The 21,672-nt window shown below is 50.4% G+C and overlaps 8 protein-coding genes across 8 annotated transcripts; 6 read left to right on the top strand and 2 right to left on the bottom strand.

The window, feature by feature from the left end:
• Window positions 1-59: 59 nt before the first annotated feature.
• Window positions 60-1,764, bottom strand: N7443_004414 (uncharacterized protein; the record flags this gene model as incomplete). The annotated part of the gene is made up of 7 exons (XM_056884470.1): window positions 60-409; window positions 473-612; window positions 660-815; window positions 867-1,017; window positions 1,063-1,417; window positions 1,473-1,661; window positions 1,711-1,764. The coding sequence occupies 7 exons, from the start codon at window positions 1,762-1,764 to the stop codon at window positions 60-62; spliced, it is 1,395 nt and encodes a 464-aa protein (XP_056742748.1).
• Window positions 1,765-2,049: 285 nt separating this feature from the next.
• N7443_004413 (cupin domain-containing protein) lies at window positions 2,050-3,134 on the top strand (the record flags this gene model as incomplete). Its single annotated transcript, XM_056884469.1, has 3 exons — window positions 2,050-2,296; window positions 2,344-2,778; window positions 2,836-3,134. 3 exons carry the CDS (start codon window positions 2,050-2,052, stop codon window positions 3,132-3,134), a joined length of 981 nt encoding a protein of 326 aa, XP_056742747.1.
• A 1,155-nt stretch (window positions 3,135-4,289) lies between these two features.
• On the top strand, window positions 4,290-5,646 carry N7443_004412 (LysM peptidoglycan-binding domain-containing protein; the record flags this gene model as incomplete). Its single annotated transcript, XM_056884468.1, has 2 exons — window positions 4,290-4,307; window positions 4,390-5,646. 2 exons carry the CDS (start codon window positions 4,290-4,292, stop codon window positions 5,644-5,646), a joined length of 1,275 nt encoding a protein of 424 aa, XP_056742746.1.
• Window positions 5,647-7,350: 1,704 nt separating this feature from the next.
• Window positions 7,351-9,768, top strand: N7443_004411 (putative C6 transcription factor; the record flags this gene model as incomplete). Its single annotated transcript, XM_056884467.1, has 7 exons — window positions 7,351-7,774; window positions 7,824-8,297; window positions 8,352-8,544; window positions 8,595-8,744; window positions 8,795-9,285; window positions 9,340-9,549; window positions 9,599-9,768. 7 exons carry the CDS (start codon window positions 7,351-7,353, stop codon window positions 9,766-9,768), a joined length of 2,112 nt encoding a protein of 703 aa, XP_056742745.1.
• Window positions 9,769-9,864: 96 nt separating this feature from the next.
• N7443_004410 (sphingomyelin phosphodiesterase) lies at window positions 9,865-11,804 on the bottom strand (the record flags this gene model as incomplete). The annotated part of the gene is made up of 3 exons (XM_056884466.1): window positions 9,865-11,478; window positions 11,528-11,614; window positions 11,670-11,804. 3 exons carry the CDS (start codon window positions 11,802-11,804, stop codon window positions 9,865-9,867), a joined length of 1,836 nt encoding a protein of 611 aa, XP_056742744.1.
• Window positions 11,805-13,558: 1,754 nt separating this feature from the next.
• N7443_004409 (putative MFS monosaccharide transporter) lies at window positions 13,559-16,456 on the top strand (the record flags this gene model as incomplete). Its single annotated transcript, XM_056884465.1, has 3 exons — window positions 13,559-13,702; window positions 13,836-13,967; window positions 14,015-16,456. The coding sequence occupies 3 exons, from the start codon at window positions 13,559-13,561 to the stop codon at window positions 16,454-16,456; spliced, it is 2,718 nt and encodes a 905-aa protein (XP_056742743.1).
• A 707-nt stretch (window positions 16,457-17,163) lies between these two features.
• On the top strand, window positions 17,164-19,557 carry N7443_004408 (ankyrin repeat domain-containing protein; the record flags this gene model as incomplete). The annotated part of the gene is made up of 1 exon (XM_056884464.1): window positions 17,164-19,557. The coding sequence occupies one exon, from the start codon at window positions 17,164-17,166 to the stop codon at window positions 19,555-19,557; it is 2,394 nt and encodes a 797-aa protein (XP_056742742.1).
• A 182-nt stretch (window positions 19,558-19,739) lies between these two features.
• Window positions 19,740-21,248, top strand: N7443_004407 (uncharacterized protein; the record flags this gene model as incomplete). Its single annotated transcript, XM_056884463.1, has 1 exon — window positions 19,740-21,248. One exon carries the CDS (start codon window positions 19,740-19,742, stop codon window positions 21,246-21,248), a length of 1,509 nt encoding a protein of 502 aa, XP_056742741.1.
• Between the last annotated feature and the right edge of the window lie 424 nt (window positions 21,249-21,672).

The following is a 21,672-nucleotide window of genomic DNA, read 5'->3' as shown; positions in this document are numbered from 1 at the left end:
GTATATATTCATGAAACACACGGCTAGTTGTTATCTTCGAAATTAACACAACTATCAATCTACAAGCAACACCTCCGCGCATCCTTCTCCCAAGCACGATCAATCTCCACCTCCGCATCATAATGATAAGCCCACATCTGCGTCGCCGGGTCACTCCATTGATTCGGACTATGACTGAAAGGCTCACCCCGCGTCTCCGGCTCCATAGCCTTGTCACGAGCTCGTTGAAGTGGCCCATCAGCGAAATGCCATAACTTGCCGTTCAAAAGACTCGCTTCTTGCATCTTCCCTGCTCTGTCCATGCGGACTTTCTCGAAGATGCTGAGCGCATGGGGTATATCTTGGGCGTTGTTGATTCTGGATAGAGAGCGAGCCAGGGCGACGCCGTCCTCTACGGCCATTGCTGCACCTATTCTTGAATTAGGAATTCTTCAAGAAATACATAGAGTACTAAGCCAGGTCTGTCACTCACCCTGAGACATATATGGTAACATGGCATGTGCGGCATCACCCAAGATCACGATTCGGCCCGTAGTCCACCGCGTCAAAGGTGCACAACTAACAAGCGGCCACTTGATGGTCTTCTCGATCATGCCGATGATTTTTTGAAGCCTGGTAAAGTCAGCTGAGATTCATACATATTTGTTACTATCACATACCTTGTGTCCCACCCTTGAAACTCACGCTGCATATCGCTCAGCGCTGTTGTTTGATCCCAGGTCGAAGGATCCGTGTCATCCGGATGCGAAAGAACCATGTTAAATGATTTACCTGCTCCAATCGTGTATGTCATGACGTGTCTTTGATCCCCGATCCTGGCCAAGTGTTAACGGAGACGTTTCATAGACGGAAGGTTCATCTCATACCAGATATTTAGATTTGGACGTTCCAATAGCCAAGAGATCTCCGGATCTGCCCTGATACGTGCGACATCGACTGTTGCTCGATAGGCTGCGAATCCAGTTTGCTCAATTGCAGGCCCATTCTCAACCAGCTGTCTCGCGACAGATTTGACACCTGCAAAAGTTAACAAAATCCCGGAAACCTTAAGGAGTCCCATACCGTCAGCAGCAACAACTAGATCCGCCTGTACAGAGTCTCCACTTTCAAGAAGGATCCCAGTCCTCGCAACATCATACTCAGTAACCCTCGCCGCAAGCTTGACAGTCACCCCAAGATCCACTGCCCGGCGATACAGCGCAGTGTGAAAATTAGCGCGGTGAATCACGTAGTACGGCGCCCTGTATGTCTCGCGGAAATTAGGGATGAGCTGCGTGAGACCAATCACACGTCCGGACTCCCATCGTCGAAATGAGATCGTCTCCGGCTCTGTGACGCACTTCTCCAGGTAAGGGTCTAGGCCGAGTCTGCTTAGAAGGCGAGTTGAGTTTGAAGGGATTTGGATACCGGCGCCGACCTATGGTCTATTAGTCCGGAACTTGGAGTGGATTGTTAAGGGGTGAGATATCTACTTCGCCAAGTTCGGGTGCTTGTTCATAGATTGTTACGGTGTGCCCGGAGCTGGCGAGGGCTATAGCTGTCGCGAGGCCGCCTAATCCGGCGCCCACGATTATGATTTTAAGACGAACGTGGGTTGACTGGGCTGGGGTTGGAGTTGATGGGTTAAGGAAGGTGAGACAGTTGCTGGGATAAGTTGGGTTCTGTCTTGTTTCAATTTTGAGTCTTAAGATGTCATGTTCTCGGACTTACTTTGAGTGAGCTACCCGGAGCGGGCTCACCGCGAACTTCATTTTGAATTGCCATCTTCGGTTTTCGGTGATATCAACGCAAAGATCAAGTTGATTGTGACTATGTGACTCGATGTGATATACTGTCGCCCGTAGCTTATAATGCCATGCTTCCCCGCGATCCCCAACTTTGGCCGGGGATGTCTCCCGGTGTATCCCCGTCCTGGACAAGAAGGTGTTTTGCATGATAACATGTTCGAATATAACTTGAATGAATTCTACGGTCGAGATAAACAGGTCTTCCAAGGTCTTTCTTAAATTGTATAATCCGAACGTTATTTACCACCTGCGGACTTCCAAAATGTCATCGACAGAGCAGATCACCACCACCGATTCGGAGGAGAAGCTTCTTGCCGATCTAGCAGCAAGCAAGACTCTTCCCCTGTGGAAGCAGATGGCAAGACTGAACCCGCCAGCACCAAACCCAACCACTATTCCTAATGTATGGAAATACAAATCCATCCGACCAAATCTCGAGCGCGCTGGAAATCTCGTCCCAGCGGAGCAAGCTGAGCGTCGTGTCCTTATGTTAATCAATCCTGCTCGAGGTAAGTCCATACTTTGACCCTATCGAGGAATCTATTAATCTATCTAGATGCGCCGTATACGACCGACACACTGTACGCAGGCCTGCAGCTTGTCATGCCGAACGAGACCGCCCGTGCACACCGACACACGGCGTTTGCGATGCGCTTCATCATCGAAGGCCAAGGCGGCTTCACAGCCGTCCACGGTCGGCGCATTAAAATGCAGCGCGGAGATGTTATCCTAACCCCGACGTGGAACTACCACGACCACGGCAAAGACGGATCAGGCCCAATGGTCTGGCTAGATGGGCTAGATTTGCCCAATTTCCGGCACTTTCCCGTTCATTTCGTGGAGCATTTCAATCAGCCACGATATCCAGCTGAGGACGTTGATAGTACCACCTCGCCGCTGGTATTCCCCTGGGCGGAGATGAAGGCCCGTTTGGATAGTTCGTCCGGAAACTGGGCAACGCAGCGGTACCTAAAAGCGGATGGTCGTGAAGGTGGGTTTTCTCTTTCCCTGCATAATTGGATACGAACCGCGCAGCTGATCTATACAGTGAGTCGAGTTCTGGGCGGTTGCGCCGAGCGCATTTCCGCAGGCTCGTCTGCGCCATCCCGGCGGGAGACGACCTCTTCCGTTTATCACGTCGTGTCTGGAAACGGGCGTTCGATCATCGGAGACGCGGAATACGAATGGGAAGCCGGTGACACCTTTTGCATCCCCTCGTGGTACAAGTATCAGCATTTTGCGGACGAGAAAGTGTATCTGTATCGATTCGACGATCGACCTATGTTGGATGCTTTGGGATTCTATCGCTCTGAGGAAATGGACGTGGAAGCGCTGGTATCGAATTGAAAAGTTTGTCTCCTGTTGATCTGTGGATGGTCCTGGCCGATCCCCAGGTGTAGATAGTGACAATCTAGGAAATCTGTGTGACGGATCTTACTGGTAACGTAGATGGCGTCTGCGGGTTGTTCCATGTCTCCCCGTTCGCCCCACTGTTTGACGCGGACAGCGTAGGTTTCTTGTTATCCCCGAATTCTTTCCCGAGGCTGGCTTCAAGGGTCCGCGCGTATTTGGTTGAGCTTCAATTTTGTGGCCAGGCGAAGTGCTCCGCCGCTTGCTCTGTGCGTCTAGTGCGGGTCGAAGGAGTACACTAGTGGGAGGCGATGTCTCGAGGGTTCCGAGTACAGGTACAAAATTAGGTACCAAGCCACCTAGGAGTGGCAGGAGTGTACACAGCCACTGGTGAACATATGTCAGGTCACATTCAGTCAAGTGTTCAGTGTTCAGCCCTTGATGTTGAACCCTTAACCCGGAAGGGCTTCAGGGGCAGACCCACGCCGAGGTCCCTCGTATCCCCCCCCCCCAAACAAACCCTACCAATTAAACATTAATCTACATCGCGACTTCGCTACACATCTCGAGCTTCCGTAATTTCCGTACTTCAACCCACTATCACATTGACATGTAACCTGAAAAAAATCAAACCTCACGCCGCGGCCCCGGCCAAATAGGGCCCCAAAAGAGGCGATTGGTGGCTCCCCCAAGCTGATGGCTGACCGAAGATCAAGACACCGACCCAATCAGGTCCGCATAAGGATCCATAGCATGCAAGGCCGCGGAGTCCGCTTGCTATAACGGTCAAATCAGCATCACAACCCCCTATTGATCCCTCACCGGATCCACCTGAAACTAGCGACCCCCGCTCATCTTTTGCCCTCGGGAGGAAGTTCCAAGGCTCCCGTTCCTTAGAGTGGACTCTCCCCTAGAGTAGGGTGTTTCAGCCTCTGCAACGCAAGGTTCCAGATGGCTGGCTATTGGACCGTTACGCGGTCCTCAGGAGAGCTGTGTTCCTGGTTCCTGTGGAATCGCCCGTCGTGTCTCCACACTGAGCTTTAGTGCTTTGAGTCTACTTATATACCGCAGGGATGGTCTTTTTTTTGTTCTCCAGTAAGCAAGTCTTCTCTTTCACTCTCTTTTCGTGCTGGGCACTCCTTAAACATCAAAATGTTCACCCTTCCACTCGTATGTCTACAGCTCTATACCTATGGGTCCTATTAACATGTGAACCATTGGATTATGGTCGCTAACCGGGGTTGATCTATAGATTCTGGCTGCTGGCAGTCTCCCCCTCATTTTCGGGGCTCCAGTGCCTTCCACTCTCTCTTTCGAGTCAAAGGATATTACCACTCATTCTCTCAATGGACGCAGCACCGACTTGTACTCTGCGGTTTTCGGTGGTGACGGTTTGGTGTCGGACGGCTGGCCTGCCCTGGAGGAATGGATCTCTAGCTTCGACGATATGTTTGAGAGCAACCGCGCGACCATCAAGGAGAGCTGTGCTCAATTTGATGTGGACAACAACTCCGACGAGGAGACCGATGACATCAAGAGTGCCATCGCCTCCGTCGCCGAATCTAGCGGTTTGGACTCTCGCTTCATCCTGGCTATTGTTATGCAGGAAAGCAACGGTTGCGTTCGTGTCAAGACTACCAACTATGGTGTGAACAACCCTGGTCTCATGCAGAGCCACGATGGAACTGGTAGTTGCAATGATGGAACTCCCACCACTCCCTGCCCCCAGTCCGAGATCCACCAGATGATCCTGGATGGTGCCTCCGGTACTTCTGCGGGCGCTGGTCTCAAGCAGTGCGTTGAACAGTATGGCGGTACCGGTGACGTTACCAACTACTACAAAGCTGCTCGTTGCTACAACTCTGGTTCTGTTGCCTCCAATGGTAACCTGGGTGCCGGCATTGCTACTGGTTGCTACGTTTCTGACATCGCCAACCGTCTCCTGGGCTGGTCTTCTGGAACTAGCATGTGCTCGGAGAGCTCCATCGCCAGCTTGACTGGCAGCAACTGGAGTGGTGGTCAATCTTCCTCTGATACCAGCTCCAGCGCCAGCGCCAGCGTTAGCTCTAGCACCAGCACTCCCACCAGCTTCAGCACCAGCATTTCCACCGCTACTCCGGAGCCCACCACCACCTCCGAGGCCACTCCCACCATTGTCGCTACCACAACCCCCACCGTTGTCGCTACGACTACTCCGGTCATCCCAACCCAGGCTGCCGTTCCTTCCACGCCCGTCATTCCTGCCCCGGTTGCCACCTCCAGTGCCGCCTCGTCCGTGACGCCCAGCGCAGCCCCAGCGCAAGCCACTGCCTCGTCAGCAGCTGCACCAATCTACCCATATGCCACCACATCCTGCACACAGTATACGACCATCACCGGAGGTGAATTCTGCGATTTTGTCGACACTCTTTTCGGCATCACCGTATCCACGCTCCAAAGCCTCAACCCCGGTTTGGATAGCTCATGCTCAAATCTCTGGCTTGGATACCAGTACTGTGTAAAGGCGTGATGACATGCGACCACTCATTTCGGTCCTATTTATACTTCGTTCCCACTTTGATTGGGCCCTTTTATATAACCTCGACTCCATCTTGACGGTGGCGGGTGAACATTTCTCGAAAAGATGTCTTTGTAAGACAGTTGGCATTCTTTACTGCACATACAGACCGGACTAGACTGGTTCTTGGCCTTGGTCTCTATTTAGCGAGCCAGCACGATTTTATGATTCTGATACCACTGCGATCCTGCAGAATGGATATTCAACACATTCTCTTCCATTCAAATTGCTCATACGTGTTCTTTTTAACTTTAGTCGTAATACTTTTCTAACATTTATCGTAGTCCTCTGTCCTGATGCATAAAAGAAACACGCATGCAACATTCCATGGCGAGACTACCGGCCCCCCCCCCCCCCCAAAAAAGAGGAGGGGGGGGTCTCTGGCTCTAATGCAACTAATTGCATCATGCGGGGACTGTTGCGCTTTCTTCTGCATGGCCCTGAGACTACCAGTCAGGCTTTGGAATGAGTGGGGTTGGTGGGCGTTTAGCGGCGTGATCTTATTCGGTTTCACGGTTTGTCACGCAACGTTCGCATTAAGCCGACTATGCGGGCAGGGTATTGACGCCGTGTAGTCTGAATTGAGAGCATATGAATCTTTTCTTGCTTCTTCGTTGCGCGGTTGTGGTTGGTTCATTTCATGGTTTTTCCGTGGCTGACGTGGTGGTACTTTTTCTTGCTGCTTTAAGTGGGCGACTTGAAAATGGAAAGCGGTATTTATGTGGAGTGGACCGTTGCTGATATATCGTATTTCTCTTGGTGCCTCGTAGTCCCATGGCGAGGATTCTGCGGTTGACGATGGGCTGAGAAACGTCTTGGAGTTAAGCAAGATGTGCCTGAGGGCCTTGAGCCAATATCCAAAGTATCCTTCATTACACATTACACAGGGCTTCTTTTATCTTGCTTGCTCTCTTCTATTGTTTTACATATCTATCATTTCTAGATCTTATCCTGAATAGGTCTGTTCAATCCGATATCCCCGGTCATTCCAACTTTATCTATGAGCGATTCATAGTAATTTTAGGCCCAAAGGAGAGGCTACGGCCCGTAAAAGTGTAAGCTGCCAGTAACGACCCAGCGCTTTTGCCTTTCACATCAATAAAAGCCAAGAGGGGTAATTCCCTGCTATTCCCCAAGTTTTACAAGAGAGTGCGACAAATTCCAAAGGCTTATGAGTTAACCCTAAGCCAAGCCGTATCCACGCCTAGAGCTTGATTTCGACAGTCATAGACTTGGGTCGTCGAGCATGAGAAGTGTCTAAATTAGCTCGCATGCTATCTCCTCTCATACCTCTGAACAGGGCGGTGGTCGTACTTGCATAATGTGGATGATACAGTCTTGAAGCAATTTTGCATGAGAAATCTGAGAGTGAAGATAACAAGGATCAAGAGAGCGTCAAGGAGAAGGGATGCTGAATCAGATAAATTGCGAATTCCTGAATTGATCTTCTGCAGCCAAAAGAATCAGTAAACATCTACATGCTCATCTTAGGATTTGTCCAACGTGCGGGTGACTTCCCCGCACATTCGCTCTATCCGACACATCCGCTCTTTCCGATACATCCCCGTCTGGCTCGTCATATTCCGACCGTTCCCCGACCCCAACGAACTTGTCTATCCGCGCCAGCCCCGGACTCTATCAGACACCGAACAAGCAATGGCCCCATCAGACTCACCGGATAACGAGATTGCACAGCCAACATCCAAGCGGCGCCGCGTTGCCGTAGCCTGCGATGCATGTCGCACGCGCAAGTCCCGCTGCGACGGCTCCCGTCCTCGATGTTCGCTTTGCATCGATCTGGGATTTGAGTGTATCTATACACCGCCGTTGACGGCGAATAATGTAATTGTGCAGAAAGATTACTTGCATGGGCTTGAGGAGCGAGTTAAGAAGCTTGAGGAGTCGTTCGTGGCTGTTCGAGGAGATGTTGATGGGTTGGCTGCGAGGGAGAAGGGAGCTGAGGTTGGTGGGAGGGACGAAGAAGGGAGGGTATCAGTGCCTGATTTGGTTGGGACAGAGGATGAGGTTGATGCGATGGGGGCTGTTACGTTTGCTGATGAGGAGGATTCGGGGTTCTTCGGTATACTCAAACGCCCTGCCCTTTGGGGAAACTTGCTGATGTTTACAAGGTCCCTCGTCTAATATTGCTTTCCTGAGACACCTGTCGCGCGCTGTTGTACAGCAAGGATATTTTTTATCGCCTGGTGCTGCGGAAGGTGGTATTGTGAGTGCGTCGCGGCTGCCCTCTCCATCGCGGAAAGCTGGTCTGGAGAAGCAGCCGCAGGTCAACATGTTTGCTTTACCTCCTCAGTCTGAGACTTTGGATCTGATCCAGAGATACTTTTCAAACACGGGTTTATTGTTTCCCTACATCTACCCACCAGTGTTCTTGGAAACGTACCATCAGATGGCACGAGAAAACTTAAAGAAAGTCCGAAGAACATGGCTTGGCCTGTTGAATATGGTCCTGGCTATGTCTGCCATTACAGCGGTTCCTGGTGGAGCCAAAGCAGATACACGAATTGCGGAATCAGACGTTTTCTATCAGCGGGGACTCGGCTTATGTGGGAGTGAGATTCTCAGAGGCACAACTCTGGAAGTTGGTAAGAGGCTCGCTCAACTCTTTGCTGAAAAAATACTTAATGCTGAATTTCTAGTTCAATTTCTACTCCTAATGGGGCAATACCTCCAAGGCACACAAAAGTCCGTTCAAGCATGGACGGTTCATGGGCTTGCGGTAAAGGCTGCCCTCCAGCTTGGACTACAATCCAAGACTGCCTCCAAATCATTCTCGCCCCTCGAACAGGAGACACGAAAGCGCACCTGGTATGGATGTGTAGTATTAGACCGGTAAGAGGCTCCAGCAGGTCGACACCAGAAACCCACCACTAATTTTGCAGAACCCTGAGCATGACCTTTGGGAGACCGGCTGCCATTCCTGACAACTACGTAAAACTTGAGCTACCTTTAAAGCGTGACTTCGAAAGGTCGTCGGCATTCGTAGATGATGAAACCTCATCACTAAGCGTCGGGTTTTTCAATGCGACCGTGTACGTCAGTCTTGCCCTACCCCAGATCATGTACTGACAACTCCGTCTAGAACACTATACAAGCAACTATGGAACGTCCTCGATCTACTATATGGCCAAAACATTGGCTGTGATTCCCCACTGCCAGTTAGCGAGACCATGTCTCACATATTTAGCATGGAACAGCACCTGTTCTCTTGGGAACGATCACTACCTCAACCCCTTCAGCTGGTCTCCACAGCAAGCCTCGACGACATGCCTCAGCAGCAGCTACCATCCGAATCCGAATACTTCTCCTGGAAGTTTCGTGTTGTATTGACCCTGCGCTATCTTAACCTCCGCGTCTTACTTCACCGACCAGTTCTAGTGAAATTCATCTCCGCTAGCAGGTCTCCTGATCGGAATTCCCAGGATCTGAAACTTCTCCAGCAGATTGGAATGAATAGCATGCAGATCTGCACCGACTCGGCAATGGAGATTATCGATATTGTTCACAGAGTTGTCTCTGAGCCCGGATGGAAGCAGGGCTTGCTTGGGGCTTGGTGGTTCTCCTTGTACTACAGTGGGTCTTTTCCCTTCTGTTTTAAGATGGGGATCTAACAATAACATGATCCAGCATTCAACGCAGCTTTGGTCATCATTGGCGCCGTCTGTATCTACCGCGACACAAGCCTCAGCACCTCTCCAATGACTGCCCAGGCCAAGAAAGCCGGCCAGTATCCCAGTCGCGCAGTGACATCGCTCTCGAAACTTGATGATGGGAATCGTCTGATTGACAGATGTCGATATTATCTGGAACAATTTAATAAGATTCTAGTCGATCCAGGTAAGCTTATTTCTCATCTTATCTGGGAATAGTCAACTGATATTACAAGAAACCGACGACCCAAGACCTATTTTTGCTCCTATGCTGGAGCCTGGCTCATTGCCAGCTGGTGATTTCGATCTCTCACCATTCGGCATGGAGCTCGGAGAATTCATGATGGATGATGATCTTGTTGCGATGATAGACAGACAGGCGCTGTTACCTACTTATCCAGCTTGAAGACTTAAATATGATGGATGTACAGATAAGTGTATAGTGATAGAATTATAACTACTTCAATTACGATTATTCCATCATCCACCCAATAGACACACTTCAACCCTCCACCTCCCTGGCCAAACTAGCCCGGTGCGCAATCTTCGCCAACAACGGCGCCATCCCGGCATGATTACACTCAGGCTGAAACCTCTTACCCAGCAAATCCCTCCGCTCTCCCCTCTTCTCAAAGCTAAACCCAGGCTTCCTCTCCACACAACTGAACTGCGCATCCGCACCCCTCAGTGCACAAATCTCATTGCTCACACAATCCCCTTCACAAGCCGGAACCTCAAACCCACGCGTCCTCCTCGCCCAAAAATTCTCAAATAGCCCTCCATCTTTCTCCATCGCCACAGTAACATTATGCCAGAACGCAGGAGTCAGCTCCTCTTCCACAGACACCGACACATCAAGCTTCCCTCCATAATCCTTCTTTGCGGAATAATAGGGAACCCACTCCGGCTCGCCCTCAAGATCAGTAATATTCGCAATATACTGCGTATAATCCAACACACCAAAGGTAACAGGATCAATCTCATAAACCCTAAACGAAGGCGGTCCCGAGGTAGGCGTCATCGAAGGTGCAACATATCCCATCGCAACAGCATTGTCCCAGCTCCGATGATCATAATCAGAATACGATATCTGGAATTCATCCGTATGCGTATGTCCGAAGAATAATCCCGCGATGGTAGCCTCGTACCGCTGTACGATCTGGTCGAAGTAGTGCGAATGGTCGCGGAAATGGTCTACATTTCCACTGGGGATGTGTGAGATCAGCCAGACGCGCTCGGAGGCGGCTTCGGCGGCAGAGAGTTCAGAGATTAGCCAAGCGAGCTGGTTGTCAGGGTCGAAAGGCATTGGTTCTTCGTAGGAGAAGAAGTTATATTTGTAGTAGAAGATGCTGTTGTAGGAGATTATGCGGAGGTTGGTGGTTTTGTGGAGGGCTGAGTAGGAGCCGTATTTTTTGGCGGTGGAAATAGCTTGGTTGTTGTTGGTTAGAGACAGCCAGTAGGTTGTGAGGGCGTCGTAGGCCCATTGAGGGTTGTAGGTGCTTGGGGTGTTGGTTGAGGGGAAGAGGTTTAGGGGTGCGGCATCGTGGTTTCCTAGGGCAGCATAGACGAGGCCGAGGGTCGATTCCATAGTGCTGAATGTCGCATTGAAGTCGGAGAGGACTTCGGTTTTGTCGACTAGCCATACGTCGTGGGCGACTACGTCGCCTGTATAGATTGAGAAGGAGGGGTTCAGGGATGTGATAGCATCCATCATGCTTTGTTGGAGGCGTTGCGGTGGGTCGCATTTGGAGTTACCCCAGGAGCCGCATGGTGAGGAGGTGTTTCCCGGAGCGTCCTCTTCGGTGTAGACCCGGCAGCAGATGGGTTTGGTACAGTCAAAATTGGAGCCGGTTTCGTAAGATAAGTCGACGTGAGTGTCACTGAAGTGGACAACTTTGATCGGGGGCTTTCCGCTTGGTGGCGGTCGACTTTTCGGTGGCTTTGGTGAAGGGAAAGAAAGACTGTATGGTCGAACAGCTGGGAAGTCGCAGAGTCCGACCAGACTGGCACAGAATGTTTTGGCCGTGTGAGAGCCCAGTTTTAGGTTCTTGAGAGAGTAGTATACTGCAGGTCCTTCATTTGCGATGATACCGGAGCAGACATCGGAGTCTTCAGCCTGTTTACAAGATCAGCTTTGGAGTTTGCAATTCGAGGAGAAGGCTTACACCACTGATATCGCAAACTCCGGTCAAAACATCCTCAAAGAAGGATTCCCCGAGACCAGCAACTAGCTTGAGGCCACCCAGGAGAGCCTATTTGCGATGAAAGCATTAGCCGAAGGCGGTTTGTTAACCACTACAAGCTTACCTGGCAGCTGCCACAGTCCACAGCCTCCTTGAAATCATCCCAAATGGTAGTGATCCAGCTATCAACCGGCTTGGCTTGTACACCAGTCAGAGATGCTAAAGGGGCAAGTGCCGCGAAAAGAATAGCCTGCTTCATCGTGACTGGCTGGCAATGGTAGAAGCCCTTGTATAGAAATTCACAGCAGAGTCACAGGGGGCTGAAATATGCAAGACCAGACCAGCTCTGCCTGTAGTGAGTGAAGTTGGAGCATTGCATGTCTTATATGCCTCGACTCAGCCGAGGATATCAATACCCAAATTCACAGGTGATCATCTAGTTGCTTGGGGGCGGAGACGCTCCTGCAGCTAGTTCTTCAGGAATAAGCGAGACGGTCATCAGGCCTATCACACACGGGCATTGGCCGTGTTTAGCATTCGAAGACCGACGGGAGACCGGGCAGGTCGATCAGCTAAAAATGTCTCAAGAGCTATGTCTCCGTAGCACGGAAAGGCTGCAGAATTCGGGTTAAGAACGGAATTTAATGCAGGCCGATCGGCGAGCAAGAGGGGGATCGCAAGTGCATACTCGAATGAGGGCTTTGCCAAGCAGCTAGCGGGTTGGCATCTGTAACGCTGCACGGTGAAGTCCATCCGCAGTTGTTCTCGGAGTCTAGTTATCGGCCGTGAGGGTAAAAAATATAAGTTCACATGGAAAAGGGGCAGATGAACTGATTGATAAGGGGCCGTTCACAGGGCAGTTTCATAAGGAGCCTCATGATAAGATCATTGGGTGTGAGGTGCCCAAGCTGACATGCCAAGCTCATGTCCTGCATGATCAGATCCTATGTGGGGATTTCACATCGTAGATCTAGGAGCTTCGGGCTATAGAGTAGACTGTGTTTGAAACATTTGAAGGGGGTTTCAAGTACTGGCAGGATTGAACTGTGATTCCCGCCGAGACTAGTTTCATGTGGTAGAACTTCGAGCTGTTAGGATGGTGGTCCTAGCTAGGTAGGTATCTATATAACCAGAGAACCGATAGATCGCCTACAGATTTGCAGAACAGAGCAAAAGGAAATTACGAAAACCTCCAAACCCAGTCCGTTAGCCGTTCGGGGCGATAGGAGACGGTCATCTCAATCCAGAACGGAAGAGTCACCGCTTCCCTCGGAGCCACGTAAAACTTTCCTAGGTTCACATAGCTCCGGGTAGACGGAACATGTAGGAGCAACCTTCGGATTTTGACCGACCTGCCCAAAGCATCTCAGAGGGCAGTAGTCGACCCCAGACTATTTGTCTCAGGGGAAGAGTCAATAGAGTGGACCGATGAGGAGGTGGCGCCAGCCTTCATATGGTGCACGTTCGTCATTGGCGCCCAGTCGGCTGTGTGGGGATCATGAGAATTCTCTGCTCAGGCGTAGAGGGGTAAGATAGGGTAGGATCGTGATGAATAGAGCAGAGTACCAGAAGACCAGGACCAAAGCATTGACCCCGCGATAAAATCAAAACAAGATCAAGGAGAACAATAGCGGTGAATGGAGACGCAAAGTTGAGCGAAAACGGTCTTTTCCGATCGCGGGGGCCAATGACACGCTTGATCGTCTCCAATACGAACTCCCCTCATCATTCTTCCGACTCGATCCTCATTCGATTTCTGACTTCCTGTCTCTCCGTGCCGCCTCAGTTAAGGTCACTTAACCTCCGTTCACCCCGAAAGCTTGACCCTTACCCCGGACTCGGCAGCTCAACGGTTCTTTTCTCCCCACAAAGCACACAAGACCATGGAGCTTTGCGACCCACGCGCGACTCCTCCCTCCGTGATGCAGTAATATACCGGCCCCATTGTCTCCTTGACGCTACACTCAAGACCTACAACTCTAGCTGCTCGCCGCGGCGGTGCGCCCGGCCACGATGCAGTCTCGTCAACCGACCACTCTCGGTGTCTCGATCTCCTTCTTCGTCATCGCCAGCGTCTTCGTTGCCTTGCGGTTCGTCTCGCGCATATTCGTCGTCCGCAAGATTGGGTTACACGACTGGTTGATGCTGGTCGCATGGGTATGTGGGATTTTCCTGGCCCGGTTCCTGCATGTTGCCGGAGTTGGACGGCGCGACGCGCCCCCAATAGACTGGCTGCAAACGCGACGGGCAGGTCCATTGCGATTTGGATTAGAAGCTAATATAACCTCAGGTGATCGACTTCGGTTTTTCCTTCTCGCTATTCTACGCGACCAAGAACGGCCTCGGTCTTCATGCGAAAGACATCCCGCCCGAAAACGAGGACGCCCTTAACAAGGCCAACTATGCCTTCACCGTGCTCTACGTTAGTCTTTTCCCAGGGTCCCTTTTGTCGCATACTGATAAGCTTAGAACCCGGCATTGATGGCCGTCAAAACCTCCATCCTCGTCTTCTACTTGACCTTGACGCGCAACCAGAAGGTCTTTCGATGGGCCAATTTTGTCACCTTGTTCGTTGTCAATGCGGCAGGCTTTGCCTTGACAATGATCAACGTCTTTCAATGTCATCCTGTTTCAGCAGCCTTCTATTCAACGGTCCCCGCCTCCGCGAAATGTACCGACATCGTCACGCTCTACCTCTCTTCGTCCCCCGTCAACATCATCACCGACTTGGCAATCCTATTCCTCCCTATACCAATCCTGACGCAGATGCGTCTCCCATATAAGCAAAAATGGATTCTCGTCATTACGTTCAGCTTCGGCTTTTTCGTGGCTGTCGTCGATGTGATTCGAATCGCATACCTTCAACAAGCTGCGACCTCTCGTTCATTAGCTCTGAAGACCATTCACCTTCAAAACGCTGGGGCTGCGGATTTCAGCTGGTACGCATCGCTGTCATTTATGTGGTCAGTGGTCGAAGTAAACATCTCGATCATCTGTGGCTGCGTCCCAAGTCTCAAACCTCTCGTTGCTCGCATTCTGCCTAAATTGATCAGAGACACCGATGGTACTAAGACCAGCCCACTAAACAACTATGCAACAGGAGATAGCCCGGTAGCTTTGCCTCCAGCGGCTGCAATTCTGGGTGGTCCATCTGCGTCTTCATCACCAGCAGACAGCAACGGAAGCAAACCTTCTCAAACTAGAAATGAGACCACACCCCAGCGGCAAGAATCGGATGTACCTATCAGTATGATGGATTTCTTGAGTCATCCACAGTCGGGCCCCTCCGACGCCGAAGCCTATACCAGTACTACATCTGGCTATCCTGCCGACGTCAGGTTTTTCGATTTCGTCAACATGAAGAACCCGGAAAGTATGCTCAAGCTGAACAACAGAGAGTCCATTGCGCCCATCGCATGGACTTCTCTTCTATTTTTCCTCTGGGGCTTCGCATATGGCTTTCTTGACACCCTCAACGAACAATTCCAGACGATTGTCAAACTTGACTCGTGGCATTCATTGGGTCTCCACGGAGCCTATTATGGTGGCTACATGGTTGGTCCTCTGCTTGTCGGTCGGCCAGTGTTGAAGACATGGGGGTTCAAGTCCACTTTCATCACTGGACTATGCATCTACGCCTGTGGAGCCCTAGTATTCTGGCCGTCCGCTATCCTCACATCCACTGCCGCATTCACAGTTTCGAACTTTATCGTGGGTTTCGGCCTTGCTGTTCTCGAGACCGCGGGTAATCCTTTCATCGCTCTCTGCGGACCCCTTGAGAACTCCGAGATTCGACTCAATATCTCCCAAGGTATACAAGCTATTGGGAGTGTCGTGTCACCTCTACTTGCAAAGAAAGTTCTTTTCAAGAATGTCACTGATGTCGCCTCGTTGGTAGACGTGCAATGGACATATCTTGGCATCGCCCTCTTCGACGTGCTCTTAGCAGTCGTTTTCTGGTACCTGCCACTTCCCGAAGCATCCGATGAAGACCTGGAGGAATTAGCCAATCGTCGCAGAGAAGATAACATGACCAAGGTACTCGGAATCCCTGTGGTCTGGCTGACCCTTGGTCTGGGTATCTGGTCACAGTTCTTTTACGTGGGCGGACAAGAGGTACTTTCGATCAGCCTCGAACGCTTTATCGAGAGTACAGATGCACACACTTCGCTCTACCCATTTGACATTCTAACAATCGGCCACTCCGTATTCGCCGTTGGCCGTTTCATCGCCGCCTTCGCGCAGTGGTTCCTAAAACCTCGCTGGATCCTAATGATCTCCTACATTGGCATGATCGTCTTCTCCGTCCTCTGCATGAAAACCACCGGCACAGCTGCAATCGTCATGGCAATGATGGTCTACCTCTTCGAAAGCGGCGTCTTCAGCATAATATTCGCTATATCCCTGCGCGGAACTGCCCAACACACCAAAACCGCCGCAGCCCTCCTCACGGTCGCCATCAGCGGCGGCACATACTTACCCTTCGCCGAATACGCCGCCTATCTCTCGCACGGTACCCAATGGTCATACTGCGTCCTGGTCGCCGCCTTCTCCGCCGGTGCCATCTTCCCTCTATACCTAAACCTCGTCCCCGCCGTCAAAAAACAAGTCGATCCCGTACCAAATGAGTACCTCCGTCGTCCCCGACGCCGCCGCCACCGCAACGGCCATGTCCGCACCGTCCACCGCGAAAAAGAAAACCCATCAACGGGCGGCGTCCTCTCCCGCCGCCGAAGTCTCGTCTCCGATCCCGATCTCATGCCCGATCTGCCCATGCCCGGCGAGACACATCAAATCCCTAGTCCGCAGTATCGAAGCATCGGGAACTGGGCCTCGAGATCGAATTCGGATGCAGGGTCTTATTCGGAGTCTTTGAAGCAGAGAGACTCGCCGGCCGAGTCGCCGAAATGATGATACCATGATCCCATGACTCTCCTTTAACTCCGGTCATGCGCATATGAACATATTTATATCTAATATTCTTGTTGACCCCAAGAAACCCCACTTTTTGGACGCCTGTTGGCTTTTGGATTGAATTGTAATTGATACTCTTGCTGCATATCTTGGGTGGACTATCTTTGCATTTTAGCGTTGGTGTTTGGCGGCTAATTTTTGGTTTACTTGGAAGGTTGATTTGATTGCACATAGTGTATTCTAATTCAATGATTCATGATTTGAAATTGTCAGAAGGGGGGATGACTTAATACGTAGATATCCACGTGTAAGATATGGAAGTGTGATGAATTCACGCTATGTATGTAGGAAGTAGGCTATGTATCTGGGCTACAAACAGGAATCAGTGCCCGATTACGGCCCAGATTTCACAGCCTCGCGGCTCTTCGCAAACGTTTTTTGTCTAGCGCCGCATTCTGCGTCGAGGCGCAGGGCCCATATCCAATAAGATTCTGGGAAATGTCGGGCGCTGCATGGTCCCTCTCATCGAGTGCCAACTCGGCGCAGTGCCCCTGCCTGGGTGAGGCTGAGGTATGCAGGCTGAGTGAAGCGGACCCGCCCGTGAGTTATAAGGAACGGCTTAGACGTGACGCCTGCATTTAACGCTTTATTTTGAGCGGTCTTTTTACTTTTTCTCGACGATTGAACTTATTGTTTGTTTCATCATGGGCTCGGAATCTGTCAGATCAGGCAAAAAGCGAGTACCTCAGATTGAGGATGAAGTGTCTAGCACCTCCGATATCGATTCTCCATTATTCAATAAACGACACTTTTCAACCGAGGATGCGTTATGGTATGACTCTCCGTCACCCACGGAAGAAGCGTTTACTTCTTCCGATATCGATCCTGGGCACAGTGCTACCGAGGAAGAGATTCGGTTCTCTCAGGCGATTAGCGAGGGAGACATAGCACTAGCAAAGGCACTTATGGATGATGAGTTTGATGTGAAGCATTTCTTGATGCGCGATCGAAACGCACTCTATTTTACTGTGAATCGTCGAACCCCACTCTATTTTGCTGTCGGAAATGGGGATGTCAAAATGGTGAAGCTTTTGCTTGATGCAGGCGTGGATCCAATTGAAAAAAACACTGCCCCGTTCGGTAGTGTTTTGGCCAAATCGTGTTACCAGGGAGATATAGAGATTGCAGAGCTTCTGATTGATGCTGGATCAGACGTGAACCTACCGCTGGAAGCTGGCAACTACGGCAGTGCTCTTGCCACGGCCTGCTTGGCAACACAGATAACGATGATAGCCCTCTTACTCAAGAAGGGTGCAGATATCAACATGCAATTGATCAGTGGAGAATATGGCAGTGCTCTCGCCGCAGCATGTTCAAAAGGGTCATTAGAAGCTGTGACGCTTCTATGCGAAAAAGGAGCAGATGTCAACCAGCAATTGACGTGTGGAATGTATGGCAGTGCTCTCGCCGCAGCATGTTCAAAAGGGTCATTAGAAACTGTGACGCTTCTATACGAAAGAGGAGCAGATGTCAACCAGCAATTGACGTGTGGAATTTATGGCAGTGCCCTCGCTGAGGCATGTTGGGATCAGTCACCAGAAATCGTGGATTTTCTACTCAAGGAAGGTGCAGATATCAACATGCAATTGATCAGTGGAGAATATGGCAGTGCTCTCGCCGCAGCATGTTCAAAAGGGTCATTAGAAGCTGTGACGCTTCTATGCAAAAAAGGAGCAGATGTCAACCAGCAATTGACGTGTGGAATGTATGGCAGTGCTCTTGCCGCAGCATGTTCAAAATTGTCATTAGAAACTGTGACGCTTCTATACGAAAGAGGAGCAGATGTCAACCAGCAATTGACGTGTGGAATTTATGGCAGTGCCCTCGCTGAGGCATGTTGGGATCAGTCACCAGAAATCGTGGATTTTCTACTCAAGGAAGGTGCAGATATCAACATGCAATTGACGTCTGGAGATTTTGGCAGTGCTCTCGCTGTGGCATGTGCAACAGGGTCGTTATCTATCGTGAAGCTTTTACTCGAGAGAGGAGCAGACATCAACATGCAGTTGACGTCAGGAAGATATGGCAGTGCCCTTGCTGTAGCATGTATAAGTGGGTCATCGAAGACTGTAAAGCTTCTACTTGAGAAAAGAGCAGATGTTAACCTGCAATTGATATCTGGAAAATATGGCAGTGCTCTCGCCGCGGCATGTACGAAGTGGTTACTAGAGACTGTGAGGCTTCTGCTCGAGAAAGGAGCAGATGTCAACCAGCAATTGACGTGTGGAATGTATGGCAGTGCTCTCGCCGCGGCATGTTCGAATGGATCTTTAAAGGCTGTGAAGCTTCTGCTCGAGAAAGGAGCTGATGTTAACCTTCAATTGACGTCTGGAAAATATGGCAGTGCCCTTGCTACTGCTATCAGTGTTGCAAGCAGAGGACAACTCGAGGTACCAAAGTTTCTCCTCAGCATGGGCGCAAAAATTGATCTTCAGCTCAAAAGCGGAGACTTTAGAAGCGCTCTTGCTGCTGCTATTGGTACGAGAAAACTGGAAACAATCAGTCTCTTGATTCTCGAAAGAGCAAACGTTTCGCTTCCGCTCAGTAGTGGAAACTTTGGAGACGCTATCTCGAGCGCACTTCACTTAAATAACTTTGACATCATAAAACTACTTTTGGAAGCGGGGACTTGTATCGGTCCGCTTTCAGAAGTATTGTTCAGACGATCCCTGAAAAGATTCCTACCATGTGTCGAGGATCTTGAAGCAGTTGGGGTTTATTTTGACAAGTTTAGCACAGAACGTTTAGGAAGAACATTTATCTGGGATCCTCCGGTCGTGATGAGTGAGACCCAAGACAATAATACATGGTTGTTCGACTACGGCGCATTGGTCAGGAAGGAGGACACTGTGGAATTCGGCGCTCTCTACCGTTTGATTGGGGAATCCTACGGAGTCATGGGGCTGAGGGTACTGCAAGGTCTCGTTCGTGCAGCATCACATCATAGGAAGTATAGGCAGTATGGGCAGTATAGTGAGTTTGTCGGTGTGCATCTCCGGACAGTACTGAGTGTGTTCTCACAGTCGATGGATACATAAGGCTCGAAGTCTATTCAAAGAAGCCCGAAGAAGAAACGATTCATTCAAAGTCGCTATTGGTGTCTTTCGAGACAACTAATCGCACTCCGGAACTATTGGAAGTTATGCAGCTCATATGTCGCGTGGCTAGAACTCCATCCCCAGGGCTAGTATGTCTTTCAACATCAAGATGGGATGGTAACATGATGTTACTTAACGAATTGCTTCCTGTTCCAGGCTCTTCAGAAAGCAACAATTGCTGGCATGATCTTTTTGACTCGGCAGTGATTGGTCTACAGCGAGACATTGATCAGACAGTCCCCTGTCGTGGTTTGGTGTTGGATTTCAATATCCTGCTGGGACTTTCGGCAGTAGAATACCCATTGTTAGTCGACACTGGAACTATTTTGATGGGTTACTCAACCGCGCTCGTACCGATCCGCGAGACCGAAGACGGAATGATACTGTGGCATCTGGAGATAGCCAAAGATGACTTTCAACTCAAAGTCGCCAATCTCGAAGCAACCAGAAGTAACTGGTTACGGACTGAGTCTCTCGACTACTTGCAGTCAAAGAAAGCCCTGCTAGGCTGGTGCTCTAAGGCGCACATCCTTCTAGGAACGGATCGCTTGGCTCCTGAAGTGACCTGGTCTGCCGCCCGCAACAAACCTGTCACTTGGAAATGGAAAGGGGCAAATCTACAGGGGGTGTTTCAAACAGCTTCGCCGGTACAGATTGGTCTTCAAGCCGGAGGTTCATTCGAACGAACGTCTAACAGACTTCGATTCGATCCGTCCGCGATGTACTTGAAGTGTCTGCGAAACAGCGCCCTAGAGCAGATCATTGTGTATGATGTTAGCGCGAAGCGAGCTTGGCTGGTCCCATTGCTCTCTGTCCTGCATCATATGCTGTTGGTCTATGTACATTCTGTGGAAGAGGAGTCTTTGGTGTCAAATGCGCCAATGGCCGGTTTGCTATCCGATGGTACCCCGGTTTCATTGAAGGTTCTGCGGGACAAAGGCGACATGGTCATTGAGGGATCAGGAAATCACACTCTTACAATTGCCCAGCTGATCATGAAATTTTCAACAAACATGTCCAGATTGTCCCCGCAAAAGCCCAAACGATCCACCATTTATGGGTACGAATTCATGGACATCGTGATGGACTCGACTCGATCTGAACTCAAGAAGGAACCCTTGCAAAGGGAAGGACTAGCTTGGCTATCTCTACTGGGTGAGGTCAATTGTCTGTTTTGTTCCGGTATTGGGGAGGCGATTGTTGGCGATCGAGCTCTCGATCTTTCTTTGGCGTGCAACAGATTACCAAAGGGTAATGATTTCTTGGCTGCATCAATGCAGAGCATAGAAACCCTGTCTATGAGGCATGGTGGCAGTGATCAAATATGCTTCCGTCGACTATCTCAGAAGCATTTCTGGCAGTTGAGCGGATCTCCATTCAAAAAATGTGATCATGTAAATCACCACGATTCCTGCTGGCAATGCCCCGAGTTCTTACAGGAGATCCAGACCTGTCGATCCTCCGATCGAGCCAATGACCAGAGCATGGACAATTGCGCCACTGGCGCCCTGGTTTTCGGCTCCCTCGTGAATTCGAGATCGGTTGAGCAAGCATCAGCAGCGCTGACTTTCTTGCCACAAAATCCTGCGCAGGGGGATACTCGTGTCTTTCCACCCCCTCAAAATGTCTGATGTGTAACTAGCATTTCCGGGGGTATAGCTTTACAAATTCTTCAGCCTTTTTTTAACCTCGGTAAGAAAAGGAATAAAACAACTCAAGATATGCCAACCAGTTACTACCTAGATAGGAAGTGTTCAACGCACGTTCCGAACGGACCCCACTAACCCACCCAATCTTTCTGGCGCCGCAAATTGAACCCCAAATGCACCCACCACCGCACGTCACAAGGCACAGTCCCCGTGGAACCATGCCGGCCGCAAAAGCCAAGCAGAGAATCCACTTAGGGCTACGCTCGACTTCCGAAGTAGGTCCAGGACCGTTACGAACGGTTGTTGAATGGAGTAGATGGAGACTCGACTCAAGATTCCAGCCGTGGGTCGTGAAGAGTCCGGTCCACGATTTCACGATCCACTGAGGGGGCAAACGGTCTGTATT

The sequence above is a fragment of the Penicillium atrosanguineum genome (genome assembly GCF_028827265.1).
Source record: "Penicillium atrosanguineum strain IBT 20685 chromosome Unknown utg000003l_segment0_segment0, whole genome shotgun sequence".
NCBI lineage: Eukaryota > Fungi > Ascomycota > Eurotiomycetes > Eurotiales > Aspergillaceae > Penicillium > Penicillium atrosanguineum.
Note: the sequence above shows the minus strand (reverse complement) of the source record. Positions and strands in the feature narration are given on the sequence as shown.